General features: G+C 42.6%; 2 protein-coding genes across 3 annotated transcripts in view; both read left to right on the top strand.

The window, feature by feature from the left end:
• The window catches only part of Rassf4 (Ras association domain family member 4), a 35165-nt gene extending 30152 nt beyond the window's left edge, over positions 1 to 5013 (top strand). Inside the window, exons 7-11 of the mRNA XM_046458389.2 lie at positions 464 to 565; positions 887 to 938; positions 2072 to 2193; positions 3002 to 3099; positions 4275 to 5013. Coding sequence (XP_046314345.1) covers positions 464 to 565; positions 887 to 938; positions 2072 to 2193; positions 3002 to 3099; positions 4275 to 4335 — 435 coding nt within the window. The 3' untranslated portion in view covers positions 4336 to 5013. The remainder of the gene's footprint in view (positions 1 to 463; positions 566 to 886; positions 939 to 2071; positions 2194 to 3001; positions 3100 to 4274) is intronic.
• Positions 5014 to 11773: 6760 nt separating this feature from the next.
• On the top strand, positions 11774 to 16135 carry Znf22 (zinc finger protein 22). 2 transcript variants are annotated; one of them, XM_046458387.2, is made up of 2 exons: positions 11774 to 11910; positions 14206 to 16135. In XM_046458387.2, exon 2 carries the CDS (start codon positions 14293 to 14295, stop codon positions 15007 to 15009), a length of 717 nt encoding a protein of 238 aa, XP_046314343.1. In that variant the 5' UTR covers positions 11774 to 11910; positions 14206 to 14292; the 3' UTR covers positions 15010 to 16135. The 2 variants fall into 2 exon arrangements, with proteins under 2 accessions (XP_046314343.1, XP_046314344.1); XM_046458388.2 differs by lacking the exon at positions 11774 to 11910 and adding an exon at positions 12097 to 12720.
• Positions 16136 to 17426: the final 1291 nt, after the last annotated feature.

The following is a 17426-nucleotide window of genomic DNA, read 5'->3' as shown; positions in this document are numbered from 1 at the left end:
AATTTGGAGACTGGTTTGGAGGGGCTGAGATGAAGGGAACATGTTGGAAACTGCTATAGCATGACTTGAGGACCTCTGCTCAGGCACCGCTAAGAGAATGTAGAATAAATAGATTTGGGACATTTAAGTCTTAGAATCAGCAAACACTTCGTGATTCAATTGACAAAAAGAGTGAAGGGAAAACTGGCTTCCCCTTCCTCAGTGAATTACTTCCAGGACCCTGGTTCTTAGGATCCAGAGGGCTTTCCCTGGTGGTATGCAGGGAGTGAGATTATCTTCCTTAAGGATCTCTGTAAGACAGGAACTATTACAATTTCCCTGAGTGTCTCTAGGTCTGGGAACAGTTTGCACATAGATCTGCATGAATGGACAGGTGCAGGTGTTCCTAGAGCCCAGGCATCTGTTGCTTGAGTGTGCTCAGCACTGTGATGCCAGCCCTGAGCTGTCTTCCTACCCCACACAGACCTCTGTGTTCACTCCTGCCTATGGATCCATGACCAACGTGAGGGTCAACAGCACCATGACCACTCTGCAGGTGCTCACCCTGCTGCTGAACAAGTTCAGAGTAAGTCTGGGCACAATGGAGCAATCTTTCCCTGGGAGGATGACACTTTGCTGTTTTGCTGGGAGGAGAGCTGGAGAGGCAGAGGAGGGCTGTACACTAGCAAGGTTTCCTCTGCTGAACTGATATCTCTGGTATTTTTAATAAAGATGGAAGTAAATCTCTGGTATTTTTGTTGGGGATCTCATGGGTGTCAGGAGGGGCTCAGGCTGAAAAATCATGTAATTTTGGTGCCTTGTGTATGTGGCTTTGTGGCTGTGGTTACTTTGTTTCATTTTGTCTCAAAAAGTTGTTAAGACTGACTTTCTGTGACTTCCTGTGCAGGTGGAAGATGGCCCTGGTGAGTTTGCACTCTACATCGTCCATGAGTCTGGGGGTAAGTGTCAGCTTCTGCTTCCAGATTATAAAAGCAAGAAGATTCTGCTCCTATGGCAAGCTTGCCAACTGTACTTCTTACCTGAGGGCTCTGGGCTGGCCTTCCTGGCAGTGGGCAGCCCTCCTATACTGGCATATATTGCACTTAAACCACACACCTTCTTCCCAACCCCAACCCAGGCACACTTGCCATCACTCTCAGAATCCCACCAAAATTGTGTACAAAGCCACCGTCACCAACCTCTTCAAATAAAACGGACCATTCTCAAGCTCATTGTGATTCAGTCAGGAGAGGTGGGGAGTGTAGGCCAGAAGCCGTGACACAGAGCTGCTGCCACAGAGCCTGCATGCCCCTCTCTGCAGCACTGGCGTAGCAATGTCCTGTGACTGAGCTGGCCTGCACTTCCCCATTTCTTTTCTCCCTCCTGTCTACTCAGCTCCTGTTTCTTTCCTGGCTGGATTTTGTTGAATGACACTATAGGAGAAGGAAAAAAGTATTTTTCCTCTACCCTCCTTTTTTGTAAATAAGATTGGGAAGAGAAAAACAAAAGGGGATTTGTGAACAGGTGCATGGTCCATACCCATGGGAGCTCTCAGGAATGAGTGACTCAAAGGGGCGGTTAGAAATTGGGCTTTCAAAGCACTTCAGCAGAAGAATAAGTTTTTAGAAAAGTGACCAAACAAAGAAGGGATTTGAGTTTCCAGGGAGGCAAATAGTGTGAAGGCCAAGATATCAGGGAATTAATGGAAGATGAGGACTAGTTTCAATATTAACTATGTAGATGCCTCTGATGCTAGTTCTGAGATGACAAGGGTCTAGAGCTGTCTCTGGTAATTAACTTCAGGTAGAGGGGGAAAGGGACACATTGATAAATTTATTTCCTGCTTTTAAGCAAATAGGATCAGGACACACAGAGCTTTTCTTGTATTCATTCCTTCTCAGTTGCCTTTAGCTCAACATAATCCTGTGCCAAGTGGCAGATTGGGGTTGGCTTGTCGCTTTCCACAGGAAGTGAGGTCTGAAGAAGGTTCCCTGAGCTCCCTGAACATCCATTCCCTACAATGTTCCTGTCCTGGTACAAAGAGAGGCATTTCTAACATCTTATGGATTTTATAAATTGCCTTTTGTTTCAGAGAGGACAAAATTAAAAGACAGCGAGTATCCACTGATTTCCAGAATCCTGCATGGACCCTGTGAGAAGATCGTCAAGATCTTCCTGATGGAAGCTGACTTGGGCGAGGAAGTCCCCCACGATGTGAGTAGGGGCTAGATGGGGGCCTGGCTTCCTTGGGAGGGTCTAGGAGGAGACATGTGGATTCCAGAGGGCTCTAAAGATGACCTTGGCCAGAATCCTCTCAATGTCTCCTGGGACCACACAGTTGTCCTGAAAGGGCTCCAGGTCCCCTTCTTCATAGTAACCACCAGCTTTGTCAGCTGGCTTAGAAGAAAGAAGTTGAGTCCTAGAAAACTGGGGCCCTGTGCTTTTACTTTCATACTAGTGAACCCTCTTCCTTCTTTGGAGTGTACCTTGTTGTTATTACATTAAAGACCCACACAAGAGCTCCTTGACTAGGGCCTATGCAAGGGAAGAAGATGGCTAAGTCCTACCAACAGTCTGACCAGACAATGAACACATGTTCAAACTCCTGTGCACAGAAAAAGCCCTAAAGGTTTGGACCCCAAGGAGACAGTCTAGTAGCCCAGTCTCCCCCAGCCTCTTCCCAGAGCTGGTACTGTTTCATTCCATTGTTAAAAACAATGCTGTTCTCACCAGCCTCCCCACACCCACCTATAGAGAACACCCAGTGTGACAATGCTGCAGTATTGAATGCTCTTCCTAATATTCAACTCAATATTTCCTCCCAGGGATAATAGTTGCCTTTGAGATAAGAATGGTTCCCATTCTCCCATCCTACACAGCAGGGCAGTGTTGGGGGTAGGGTGGGAAGAAGGGCAGCTACTTCTGTGGACACTGGATGTTGGCTGGATTGGCCACTATGGAAGCCATGAGAAAAAGAAAATACATTTTGGGCTTCTCATTTAAATGTTCTTGGATTTTCTAGGTCGCTCAGTACATTAAGTTTGAAATGCCGGTGCTGGACAGTTTTGTTGAAAAATTAAAAGAAGAGGAGGAAAGAGAAATAATCAAACTAACCACGAAGTAAGCAGCACTTAATCAGCCAGTCGTGGGTTCTGATCATCAGGGCATGTCTGCAGGGCACGCCTGTGCTGGGTACCTGGTGCCCTTGCAGTTTGAGGAGGCCTGCTTGTCCTGGCTCCTAGCATCACCCTCTGGTCTCTCAGTACTGACAGCATACTGGGGTGACAGCCTGCCAAAACGGAGGAAACCCAATCTAGACTGCCCAGCCAGCCTTGGCATTCTCAGAATCCTGAAATATAACGCAGAAAACTGGGAGGGAAAGGCAGAGGCAAGAGGAAGGGTGGGCACTGGATCTAGTGATCTAACTCTGGAAAAGCAACCATAGAGAGGGCCTGCTAGGTGCAGCTTCTGTCTGGTCTGAGACCTTTTGTACTAGGAGGAATACTAATCCTGCTGGAAGGTGGCAATTGTCGGAACTCAAGCACCAGCTGCTATTGCATCAAGGATGAGTTCAATAGAAAGGGGAACAGGGCCTGGCTGTGTGAGATTAGCCAAACTGCAGGACCCCATGACCTATCTATCCTTCAGCAACATGGAGCAGAACATGTGGAAACATTCCCAGGGCCTGAGGAAGGAAAGGCAGGCTACTCACTGTAGAACCTTGGGTTGGTAACTGGTTTGGATTCTTGTGTCTGACTGAATGACTCTTGGAAAACCTCATCCCCCCAACAGCTTCCAACTGTGCATTTGGGCCCCACAGAGGGAGTCTGTGGAGATCCCAGAGTGAAGGATCTCTTGTGCCATTGATCATGTCACTGTAGGGTTTTAGAGCAGGAAGGGACCTGGGGATCACTTGATCAGTCTACTCAGTTTGCAGGGACGAAACTGAGGCCCCCAATGAGGAAGGACGTAGCACAGGTTATCTGTAGAGTCTGGGCTGGAACACAGGCTTCCTGACCCTTGACATGTTGCCCCGTGCATTCCAGTATGCCCCTGCCTATGCTGGAGAGTTTTTGGCATGGAATTGTAACAATCTCCACGTGGCAAAGAGCCTTACTGATGCTCCTCACAGGAGCAGGCTGGACTCTTCTCTTTGCTTCAAGAGGATAGGTAGTGACTGCCAATCATCCACTCAAGAGCAGTGATGTGGGTCAGATATCTTTGTGCTCCCTCCCTTCTTCTACTCCTACCTTACTGCCCTCCAGCCTCAGTGATTTGTCTTTGTCTCCCTCCAGGTTCCAAGCCCTGCGTCTGACAATGCTGCAACGCCTAGAGCAGCTGGTGGAGGCCAAATAGCAAGCCAGCACATGTCTCTTCTAACGCCCATTGCAGCAAGTGCACATGGAGTCCCAGCAGCCAGGCCTTGACTGGTCACACTGATTAATGGCTGCCTAAGGAATCTAGTGCCTGTGTTTTTAACCTGTCTGAAGTCTAAGCATTGTGAGTCCTGCATTCCTATCCTTAGCTCCATAGTGAGCACACACAGGAAGCAGACCCAGGCCCCAGGAGCCAGGAACTTGCCAATTGTATTCTGCTTGGCAGGCTAGCCTTGAAGTGATTGGCATCGAAACTGTGCCAATGGCTGTGTCTCCTGCTGAATAGTATCTGACTAGCCCCTGGGGTGTAGGCTTCATCCATTTGCCTAGTACCTGGCTTAGAGTTCCAGTAGGGCCACCAAGCACTGTCCTCATTCTCCATGTGCACCACGAGATCCCTGTCTATCCCATATCATACTGCTACTTGGTTACTCTACTGGGGAAAGCAGGCGCTGCCAGAAGTTATGGGATGTACCCTGTTTCCAGCTATCACTTTATCACAATATCCCAGGCTTCTAAACCTCTTTGCACAGCCCAGCACCTCTACTGCAAAGCCTAAATCAGGAATAAAACCATGGGGAACCCATCTGCTTTCTGCAGAGATCATTCTTCTGAACAAAGCCCAAAGGAATTATTAAAAGAAGCTTGCTGAAAGAAATTCACCAATTTAATCACGTTGGGGAGGTGGCTTCTATGGCATTGAATGGACACTGCTGGCAGTGGCTTAAGAAGGCAGTGCTTGGCCCTCATCACCACTGTCCTGTGGACACCTATCTGCCTCGTGCCTTCTCTGGACATGTGTACTTCCTATTTAGTGGACAGGGGGCAACTGTAAACACTTCCCTGTGTGGTAATGAGGAGAAAGGTCTGTTTGAGGGAGAAAGGGCTTTAAATTCCCTGGGGCCAGATACTGAGCAATTGGTGTTTGTTGACTATTGGAGAATTTTTGGAGTGAATGAGAAATGCTTTGCAAAAACTGTAACAGTTTACATCAGCCATGTTGGTCTAAAACAGAAAACAGAAGATCAAATTCTTCTGCTGGGGTCTGTGAATGGCAGATTTAAAAGGAAGAACCATACAGACTTGCATACAGACCCCTTATGGGATCCCCAAAAGAGCAGAACATGGAAACAATCAGGCAGTTTGGAGTCACTTGTCAGAGTAAACTTCATACCAGATTGCCCTCACCCAGATCTGTCACCATAGAGACTCAAAGATTCCAGGGGAGGTCTGACAGCAGTTCTCTTGTCTTTTTTTTTTTTTTTTTTTTTTTTGATTGGCATATATTTTCTTAGGTGCTCAATAAAGGTGTGCTGTATTAAACTGAAGAAATGAAGACCAAGCTTTTCTTTTCTTTTTCTTTCTGCATATCCATATTGACCTCTTCTTCTAATCTCTAAATTTCTTAGAGAGCTTGGCAGGAGAGCCACAACCCAATTCTACAGGACTCCTGTGTTTTTCAGGCCTAGCTTGCAGATTGGTGTGGGGTCTGAGGTGAGACTGTTGTAGGACATAAAGGAAGAGTCACGGTGACAGCCTATGAGTGATCTGAGCAATATGGTCACCCTGCATCAAAGAATCTTAGCATCAGAAAGGCCTCAGGAATCTTCCAGGAAGTGGCTCAGTAAAGGGTAAAAAATGAACCAAGCAGAAACTTTCAGGTAATTTTATTTACTCACCAGTCCATATTTACAACCTCAGGTCTGACAACTGCCCGTCTATTGTTCAGGAGTAACTGAGTGACTGCCTTACGCCAGACCTGTGCCCAGCCTGGAATAACAAGATGGAGTGACCATCTGTCCTGTGTTCAGGGATCTCTTTGTCAGAAGCAGGCCATCTGGGAATGTCAGGAGACCAGTTCAGCAAGCCAGCTAATCTCCCAGGAAGGAGGCCTGAGGCTGAGCTGCGAATGGCCAAGATAGTGTGTGTGTTTTTGCAGGCCAGAAGACATATGCCAGTGAGGAGCAGGACAGGGGCGCGATGCTTTGGAAGCCACTGCAGCAGGAAACTCCATAAGCTCCAACCTGGTTGTTTAGTTAGTTTTTGCAGTTTCTAAAATACTATTTAAGGCCTTTTTAGCTAAGCGTCACTTTCAAAATAGATATTATCAAAACTGATTCCTGAATATCATAGCTAGGAAAAATCTGTATCAAGTTGTATAGACAAGGATATGTCCTCTCCTGGAATCCTCTCAGGGCTCACAAATCTTTTTTACAATACCACGTTTGTTTTCCTGAGGGAATCAGAAAAGGATTCATCCAGGTCACCCCAACACCAGGATTTCATATTTTAGACTTTGTGATTTCTTATTGATTTGGGGTAGCATCGGCTTCATACAGTTTACAGTATTTCTCATATGAGATAGTAAAGGTATCTGAAGATAAAGATCCCTGCAAGAATGTGCTGTCTTCCTAGGCCAGCCCTCAGGGACCAGCGAGTATAATAAACAACTCAGGATAAATCAACATGATTGCAAAAGGACTGGAATCTGGAAAAACAGGGTTGTTTGTCCAGAACAAATGACCAGAAGGGATCAAAAAAACAGCTTGTTTTTCTGTCATGATAACCATGTGCTATCTGCTTAGAGTGTTTACCAGAAAGTGGATTAAAGGCCTTCTCATTGTCAAAATAGATCCATCCACCCAGGACACATCTGGCCCCTAAATTCTAGAGAAACAAGGCCCAAGGTTTGTGCAGTCTGACCAGGTGATTTGTAGAGGAATCAAGAATGCCCAGTGTACCCATGTGTGTAGAGCACAGGCACCCCGCAGCTGTACAGGAAGCAGTGAGATATCTTTGTCAGGTGCAGGGGTGAGCTGCAGCCCCCCTGACCCTCAGTTCCTCAGCAGTGTTCAGGCAGGAAGCTCAGTTGGTCAGATCCAAGCAGCTCCAAGTGTAAAAACAGCCAGATGCACACACTATATTTAGAACTCACAAGCTGTGATTGGGAGTGAGCCAGCTGTAGACGTGCTAGAGATGCACAGCATGCAGGGTGGGGCACCAAGCCCTCCTTATGGGGCTTTAACAGAGATATTTTCTGCAGGCACAGGAATGGGAATTCCCAGGGTTTCCTTTCCCAAAGAGCTGAGAGGAAACTCTTTTTTTTTTTTTTTAAACCAGCTTAGTGGACAGAAACATTGTTCAGGGACCCTGTGCTGAGGGGTCTGCTTTGTGGGAAATGTACCACTCCGGCCCCTTCATTCCTGTCACACTTGACTGGCTTGTTGCACTAGGGTTGTGACTCCATGTTGCCAAACGCAGCACTCCCTGTTGAGATAGTGCATGTGACTGTGGGTGTGTGTGTGCTTGCACTTGCATGCAAACACGTGTTCACACACAAGGGAACAAGGAGTTCAAGGGAAAAAGCCAAAGGAAAAGGAAGCTGTCTTTCCAGGATGTTTCTCAGCTCAGAAAATCCTTCTTCCTAAAAAGAGCCCTTCAAACACTGCCACACTCAGTAACACAGAGCCTCTGCTTTCCGAGAGAAGTCCCAGCTGTGAAGGGGCTGACCCTCTTTTGGCTCAGGTTCCCCAGAAAGATGCAAAGTTAGATGCCTAGGGTATGCATGCCTCCTCCCTCTTCCCCCTTCTTTGTATTTTGTAAGTATAGTGTGTGAACCCTCTCAATAATTTAACTGACATAAAAACAACCTGGAATTCCAGACTTCCTGGCTTCAGAGTCTGTGTCACTTATAAATGTGTGACTTTGGGTGTTTGGGGAAAATTGGGTCCTAGTGTTTGAGAATTGGCCGCCAAAACAGAAGTTGTCATGAGACTGAAGAAAGGCAGATAGATCCAGGATTGTGCAAAGTGTAATTCATTAGTGACTTGCAGACTGAAGTGTGTCTTGGGTGGCAGCAAAATATGGATCTCTGCACACCAAGGCAGAAAGAAAGGATTTATATGTTAAGGTAGACAAAGGTGTATATTTGTACCAGAATGTACTTGGCTTAAAAAACAAACAAACAAACAAAAAACTATTAACATATTCAACATCAATTAAGAAACAATCTGGGTATCAGTGACCAGAAAACCATGCTTAGCTGTCTTAACAACTTTGTCCTATAAAGTTTGGGATACGTGCCAGGGTCAGCTGGTAAGCAAAGTGGTGGTTATAATAAAGACAGATGTAGTCATGTCAAGCTGGATCCTACATTGGGCAAGTTACTTGCCTCAGTTTTCCTATCAGAAAAATGGGGTGATAATAACAATTCCTCTCTCAAGGTTGGTAAAAGGTATATTAGCTTTTAGGGCACTAACAAATGGCATCAAGAATCTCAGCCTACAAGAACATTTATTTCTCTCACATGTTCCATGGGATTGTACTGACTACAGGTGTTCCATTGTCTCTTTCCATCCTGGGTCCTAGGCTGAAGGAGCAGCCCCTCTTTGGGACACTCTATTATTGAGGCAGAGAGAAAGAGCAGAGTGCTGGGGCAGAAGCACAGTGACTCAAAGCTGCTGCTGGGCTGGGATGTGTCTCCCATCCACTCATATGCAAGTCATGTGGTAAAGTCTACATTGGTGGGATGGGCATATTGTTCACTAGGAGGCACGTAGAGTCACATGGCAATGGCCAAGAATGAAAAATCAGAGAAAGGTGTCACAAATGCACAGGTATAATCATACCATGGGAACATTAACAAGGTACTGTAAGTGCTTTAAACAGAGGCTGGCACAAAATAAGCCTTCCGCAAATGTTAACTATTTTTAAACTAATAAATAAATTACGAGCATAAAATCGTGACTAATTATTTTCAGTTCTTTTTTCTTTTCCCCTTATTACCCATGTCCTATTCCATGTTCTTTCTTCATCCTTACCTCTTGCTCCATCCACTCTTGGCCATTTGCCTCTTCATACTTCATCTTCCTTTTAAAATTCATAATTCATTACCCAGTCCTATAATCTGCATACCCCATGGGACTTCTGTGGCTGGCTCAGTTGTTTTCAAGATAGGAAAAGGAAAATCCACCTTTAAATGGGACATGGCAAGACTTAGATTTTAAATTTATGGCTGTCTTACAAAACGTTTTTGAAAAAATTTATTATTTTCACATACATAGAACAAATAGTCCTAGCAGATAATCTTTGCTCTTAAAACTTCCTAAGCCATCCCTGGCGTCTCTGGTTATTGCCTTTCATCCCCAGCACCTCCAACCACCAATATCAATAGCTTGTAATAATAATTTAAAAATAAAAGTAATAACAATGGCTCACATTTCTTATGTGTTATGTATTGTGTTAAGTGCCTTACATTATTTTACCTCATCCTTTCAATAGTACATATATTATCTGGATTACTGAGTTTGATCTTCATGATCCAGACCTCCTTCAGTTTTATGCTTTAACATTTGCAGAGGCAGCTCCTTGAATAACAAAAAGTTCCAGTTTTGGAGTATGAAAGAGAAACATGCCTCTTACTTATCTGCCATACAGATGTGATGGTCCCTGATGTATGAAACTATAGTAAAGATGAATGACCAGAACATACATGTAAAAGCAGTTTGTAAGCTGGGCATGGTGGCTCAGGAAGCTGAGGCAGGAGGATTGTGAGTCCAAAGTCAACCTCAGCAAAAGTAAGGCACTAAGCAACTCAGTGAGACCTGTCTTTAAATAAAATACAAAAAAGGGCTGGGGATGTGGCTCAGTGACTGAGTGCCCCTGAGTTCAATCCCCAGAACCAAATAAATAAATAAATAAATAGAAAGAAAGAAGGAAAAAAACCACTTTGTAAACAATTAAGCATCTTATATATTCATTCTTCCAACAAATATTTATTGAGTGGCTTCTTCCTGCTGAGCACTGTTCTTCCCACTGCAGTCATAATAAAGAACAAAAAAGATACATCATGGTTGACACATTTATGGTTGTTGGGTTTTGCTCTAATGAGATAGGAAGCTTTTAAAGGGTTCTGAACACATGAATAACACGGTTTCACTTGGGTTTTAAGAGGATTATCTGGCTGTGAGAAGAGAATAAAATCCAGTCAGGAAGCCAATGCAATAATCCAGCCAGGAGGTGATGAGTGGCTAGGTGGAGATTATAGCAGCAGAGACATTGAAAGCAGCTTGATTCTCTACATATTTTGGATATAAACCCATTAGAATTTGTTGGTGGATTGGATTTGAGTTTGGGATGAAAATAAGAAGAGATAACAATGACATCCAAGTTTTTGGCTTGAGTAGCTGAAAACAATCGAGTTGCCATCAATTGCTGGGATGAAGACCATTGAGGAACAAGTGAAATGAGTATCAGGAGTGTCACGAGCAGCTTCTCAGCCTTGTCTGGTTACCAGGAGTTCCTTTCTGGATATCTGCACTGGACCCCGGACCGCGACGTACGCGAACACCAAGCACGAACTCGATTGCCTTTTGAAATGCTGGTTTATTCGCACACCACACAAAGCAATACACGAGGTGACTGGCTCACACTGCACGATCTTACTCTCAGGCGATGAGAGTTGATTGTGAGCAAATACATGGAGTTTCCCTCGCGCTTATATACTCTATATGTTTACAACAAACTTGTTTATGTCTAACTTATCTAACATAAGCACACTACCTAGTTACATCATCAACTTATCTAACATGGGCATACTATCTAGTCATCCTATAACCAAAACATGTTTACAACTAAAAAGTCACTTAGTCACTGCAAAGTCCAAAACAAGTCCTTTTGCTGATTCATGTTGTTTATTCATCCTTGATGTTTACTCCTGTCAAGGAGTTCATTTTGAGGTATATTAAGTTTGAGATATCTATTACACATACAAATGGAATTCCTGAGTTGCTGATTGGATGTATGAGTCTGGAGTTCAATAATATTTGCCTTCCAGGATCAGTCTGGAGTTAACAATGAGGGAATCCTCAGCACGTATGATGGTATTTGAAGACTTTGGACTAGAGAGGATTCCCAGAAAATGCTGCACCAGCCAGGCTGGCTGAAGAGCAGCTTGTAAAAGAGCAGAAGCAAGAGTGTTCATTACTAAAGAGAAACAAGAGGGGTATTCCTTCGAGAGGAAAAGGGCTGTTTCAAAATTGGGTAGTTCACTTACTGTGTGAACTTGAGCAAACTTCTTCTCTAAGCCTTGGTTTCTTTCCTGTAAATCCAGTGTGATCATTCCCACCTTGGGGAAGCCTTCTGGTGATAAATGACTCACGAAAAACATCAGGAACAGTTTAGGCTCTGCAAAGGGATCTCTCTATACCAGACACTCAATATTTGAATTAAAAATACAGTTTCGAGGCTAGCAGGCTGGTTTCAAACGCCCTGACACAGGCTAGGGTTTCTATCAACTATTCAGGTCACTCCTCGACCGCAAAGGGAGGCAACCATAGGTCTTGTGGTCCTGGGGTCGCCGCATGCCTTCCGAGAAGTGGGAGAGTTTAACAAAGCAAACACTGGAAGAAACCAACAAAACGGTCGGGTGGGTCCGGGACCATAGAGGGTCGCTCCGCCACATTCCTAGAGCGGCCGCGCGGCGCCAGCAAAGGGCCCGTACTTCCGGCGACGGGAGAGGCGCGGGGCGAGCGAGGGCGGCGGCCGGCGCGGCGCGGTGAGTGGGCTGAGGGCGCGGGGAGCCACGGCGGGTGCTTAGGAGCCCTTGGGCGCTGGCTGGCTGGCTGCCGCAAGGGAGGCGCCGGCCTGGCTAGCGGCGTGGCGGGCGCCTCGGGCCTCCCGGCCGGGCCTGGCCCCAGGCACCGCAGGGAGGCTGTGCGTGTCCCGTGCTGACCACGGCCAATGGGGCGGGTCCGTGCGGAGCGGCCCAGGGATGCCTCGGGAGAGGAGAGAATTTAACTGGGATACCCAACCAAGTGGGGCCAGAAAAGGACGGAAAAGAGTCTGAGAGCCTCGGGCCTTGCTTCTTCCGTTGCTCATGGCGAGATTAAAGATCAAATCTATTGAACAAAAACGTGAACAGCTCACGGTTGTTCCGAGCGATTTATAGTGACTCATTTTTAACTTCTTATTCCCTGAAGAAATGCCATTTTTCTTGTCATCCTCTCAGTTCTATGGATGAGGAAACTGAGGCTTATTCCTGTTAGTTTTGCAGGAGAGGAGCTCCTATGGATCAAATTCACCTGAGTACCCATACCTGCCCGAGAATGTGTGGTCTCAGTGCTGAACTTGGTTTTGAAAGAGGTGACAGATGCATCAGTACTGCCCCTAAGAACACAGGTTCTGGAGTCAGGCTACTAAGAATTGGGAACCATGCTGGTGTGTTAACTACTATTGTGCCTGCGTTTTCTTAGCTCATAATGGAGATAATTGCATATAGCTGCTATGAGAACTAGAGACCTAGCCCAGAATTAAATAAGCTCAGTGGCTGGCACATAGGCTTCCTGTTAGTATGATGTTTTCAACGGTAGGTATATTTGATAATCTCAAGAGTTTCTGACCAGATCTGACCTCTTTAATATCAAAGTAGACACGTGGTTTATTTTTTAAAGTACAATTATCATTGTAGCTGTTTTTTGAATGCTATGCACCTAATACAATGTATCTTAGATGGTCTGTAAATGTTTTGAGAAAGTTAAGAAATGGGTAGTGCTCGCTCTAATTTTGTTTTCTACAATTTGCACTTTCTGATACCATAATTATAGCATATATAATTATTGAAAATCCCCACCCACAAAAGTCCCGGACACTATTAGGCCTGGAGTCTCTATTATATGCTAAAATGAAAAAAGGCAAAAAAGAAAAAGATGTTATTTATGTTTTCATTTACTTGGTTTATATGCTTTTATGTAGAGAAACTCAGGATAGTTACTCCTGTTGTAAAGTCTACTTCCTGACAAGATTCAGAAAATAATTTCCATAATTTTATTATTTTTGTAGTCCTTGCTTCACCCACATCTCACCTATTTGGAATTTGTGGAGTTTTCTCTGTTGTTTTGATTATTTTAAACAACGCTGAGGCAACTCTATAAGTAAATAAAAGTATTTACTTGAAAATTTTAATTTTGTAGCATTTGGCTATTTTTAAAATGCCATCCTATTTTTACATGAAGATTATTTTCTTCCCTTTCTCCTTTTCACATATTCTACCTACCATGCTTTTTCTACTCAGTTTTAAACTTTCTGCTACCTTATAAACTTTCTGTTGAAGTTTCTCTTAGAAACTTTGAATTCTTGGATTATTCAATCTAAAAAAAGTTATAATAAAACATCTATTATTTGAGATTTTACTCTTCTAGTATTTAAGGTAAGACTCCTTTAGAACTCCTTACAGAGTAGGTTTTACTTTCAAAACAGTATGCTACATGGACCTGGGTTGTTACCTGTAGATGTAAAAGTGGAATCGCCAAATAAATAAGAATAGAGAGGAATATATCATAAAGTAGTATGATTTGTCATTTCCTTCAGATTTGGACGCTTTAGATAGTCACTATTAAATAAAAAGTTGAACAAGAGAGTACATATTAAAACATAATGGATGTTGGGGATGTAGCTCAGTTAGTATAGTGCCTGCCTTGCATATACAAGGCCTTGGGTTCAATCCCCAGCTCGGCCAAAAAACAAAACAAAACAAAAAGACCCATAAAGAGATTCTATTACAAAAGATTGTATTTTGAAGTTATTTCTCCCCATTAACTGCTTATCTTCTCTCCATATTTTAGTCCATCAAAATAGTGTACTCATTTAATAGTACCTAAAAAATTATATTTTCCCTTATCACATTATCCTCTAGAATTATTATGCAAATATTTTTCCCTTCAGAATTATTTTTTCATTTGTATTGAGTATGGTTTTAATTTAAAAATGAATGTAATTTCAATGGCTTGTAAAGGCATTAAAGTTGAATAACAGATCATTAGTAATTTGTTTTTATTTTTCATTCTACCCACAGAAAACTGAGCTTTGTAGCGCTAGGAAATGAAACCTTAGTTCAGAAGAAGACAGTAGACTCTTTAACGAATACACTTGGCTATTCACCATGAGGTTAGGAAAACCTAAAGGGGGTATTTCTCGAAGCTCAAACCAAGGAAAAGCCTATGAAAACAAGCGTAAAACAGTTCGGCAGCGGCAGAAATGGGGAATGACTGTTCGTTTTGATTCAGGCTTGAGTAGACTGAGAAGAAGCTTGGATGAAAAACCCTATAAATGCACAGAATGTGAGAAGTGTTTTAGTCAGAGTTCAACTCTTTTTCAACATCAGAAGATCCATACTGGAAAGAAATCCCATAAATGTGCTGATTGTGGGAAAAGTTTCTTTCAAAGTTCTAATCTCATTCAGCATCGACGGATCCATACTGGGGAAAAGCCCTATAAATGTGATGAGTGTGGAGAAAGGTTTAAGCAAAGTTCAAACCTCATTCAGCACCAGAGAATTCATACTGGAGAAAAACCCTATCAGTGTGATGAATGTGGCAGATGTTTCAGCCAGAGTTCCCACCTTATTCAGCATCAGAGAACCCATACCGGGGAGAAACCCTACCAGTGCAGTGAATGTGGCAAGTGCTTCAGCCAGAGCTCTCATCTGAGGCAGCACATGAAGGTGCACAAAGAAGAGAAGCCACATAAAGCCCGGGGTAAAAACATCAGGGCAAAAACTCACTTAGTATCCTCTTGGAAAGCTGGTACAGGAAGGAAGTCAGTGGCTGGTCTCCGCCAAGTTAAGGGCAGTGCTTCAGCCCTCTTTAAAAAAAAGTAAAGTGTAAAGACATAGGCTATCTCTTAGAATTTGGGATACTATAGTAGAGCACTTAGATACTGGATTCTTCTTTAGCATGGAGACATTGAAAGTTTAATGACATTATAGGGCTGAAATAAAGACCAGTTGACCTTATTTTTATGTAACATGGAGCACAAAAAATGAAAATATAAGATCCTTGATCTCACTTGAAATTGCTTCCTGCATTATTTTGACAAAGAGCATCATGTTTTCATGACATTTGTGAAAGTGCAGGCATGCCAATGATTACTCAGTTTTAAGACTTCTGTGGAAGGAATGAAAAGAAAGGGAGAAGGAATTAGTTTCATTAGCTTTGAAGTTATCTGACATTAGGAGAGTTTATGTTTGTAAAAGTTTGTAGTATATTAACCATTAGTTTATAAGTGTGACTCTACTAAATAAAATGTATTCAAGTTCACAGACTTTTTAATCAACAAGGCTCATCTATGTTAGTTTTGTTTTTATTCTCTTCTACTTAAGTCCCTGTTTTTCACCATATTCTAAGGAATCCAAAGTGAGAACTGAATTAAACCACAAGTCTCCCATTTCTACTAATACTGTTCTTTGTGTTGGTATTACTGCTGTATTGCTGGTTTTCTTGAAGTTGGGATGGATTTATATTGATTGATGTCCATGGCCTCTTTTGGTACATGTTTGACAAACTAAGCCAGCCTTCTAGACTACATGAATAAGCATCATATTCTATCAACAAAATTTCAGCTTCTGGAAAAAAAAAAAAAAATCAAAACAGGAATTTATAGGCCTTCCTGCCAGCAAGATTTATGAGCTTTTAATTATCCTGGTTTTCTTAGACAAATATTTGTTGACAGCAAAATTCATTTAATGTGTAAGTACATTGGAGCTCCTTTAAAATTTTGACTTTTTATACTATAGGAATTATTTAATAAAGTTAACAATGTTTCTTAATGTCCATCAGAAAGGTGCCAGGTGTTACACGTCTCTGATCAGCCTTTAGCTCAGGTTTTATTTCTATTAAACTCTTAACATTCTTCTGATTTTTTTGGTATCTTTTATAATCCTATCAGTTCCTGCTGTATTAATGACCAATTATCCACAAAAATAAAGAATGAAATATTTTGCATAATACTACCTTCTGTTTTTCTTTTGGGATATTGTTTTAATGATTTAGATCTAAAAATCACAACTTAGACGAATCATTTGTTATACCAGTTTTGATTTCCTCAAACCTGAACTTTGCCTCCATCCTGGCTTTGCACTGGGTTCAGGGCCATAGATTTCAGCCTTGTTGACAACACTTTCATCCAAAAGGATATCCAGGAAATATTTTCCAAGTATTAGGCGATTATAGTTATCTTTTACAAAACACTTGATCTTTTACTACCTGTTATTTATAGCCAAGTCACTTTGTAGCAGTGCATGATTGTAGGGCCCTTTTAAGGATCTACTGTCAAGTTATTAATTTTGTGTCTGGAACAGCTTCTGACTAGAACCAACCCCACTTTTTAAGTTTGTCCATTTTGAGAGCAACCACAGGGTCTTGCAAAAGACAAAACCTCTGTATTGCTGGAATTTATAGTTTACATTTTTATTTTTGATAGATTTGTATTCTCTATAAAAGTAAAGCAAGTGCTCTTCAGATTTTAGTGTAATCCCAGTTTGACTTAGTTTACATTTCTTAGAGCCCCAAAGCTGAGAACAAATAGATAAGTAGCATGGTAACTTTCTGTGGTAGTTAGTGGACATTGAATAATGTACATCTGGTAGGTAGTGCATCAGAGTACAGTCTCATTGATGAAAATATGCTAGCTGCTCCTCCTCTCCAAATTCTGAATTTCCAGCATTATTCAGGTGCTTACCAAACATTAAATCCTTTTATTCTTTGGCAGACCATCCCCACTCTTTCTCCCTGAGGTACTGTGGATTGAACCCAAGGACTTTGCAAGTGTTCTGCCACTGAGCTATATCCCCAGAGGACTCATCTTTAAATACAGAATTTGTTTGTTATATTTTAAATCTTGTATTTGGGAAAAACAAACCTCCAAGGTTATTTTTCTTAAGTATTGCTGAAAGTTCTTCTGCCCTAACCAGTGAGCCAAATGTGTTGTTAAAAGTTACCTGATTGGGGCTGGGGTGGTGGCTCAGTGGTAGAACCCTTGCCTAGAATGTGTGAGGCACTGGGTTCTATTCTCAGCACCACATATAAATAGAGGTCCATTGAAAACTAAAAAATATTTTTTAAAAAGTCACCTGATTTCCATGCTCTTATTTATTCATTCAATCATTTAATATATGTGGCAGAAATAAAACATTAAATAAGAGAGCTTCAAGGAACTTAGGTTAAGTAGTAAAGCAAGCACAAGGGGCTGTGGGAGCATGTAGGGACATCTACTTCAGTGATTCTCAATTTCAACATG

This window comes from Marmota monax, unplaced genomic scaffold (assembly GCF_021218885.2).
Source record: "Marmota monax isolate L192 unplaced genomic scaffold, Marmota_monax_Labrador192_F-V1.1 WCK01_AAM20220418_F8-fsc00161, whole genome shotgun sequence".
Lineage (NCBI taxonomy): Eukaryota > Metazoa > Chordata > Mammalia > Rodentia > Sciuridae > Marmota > Marmota monax.
Note: the sequence above shows the minus strand (reverse complement) of the source record. Positions and strands in the feature narration are given on the sequence as shown.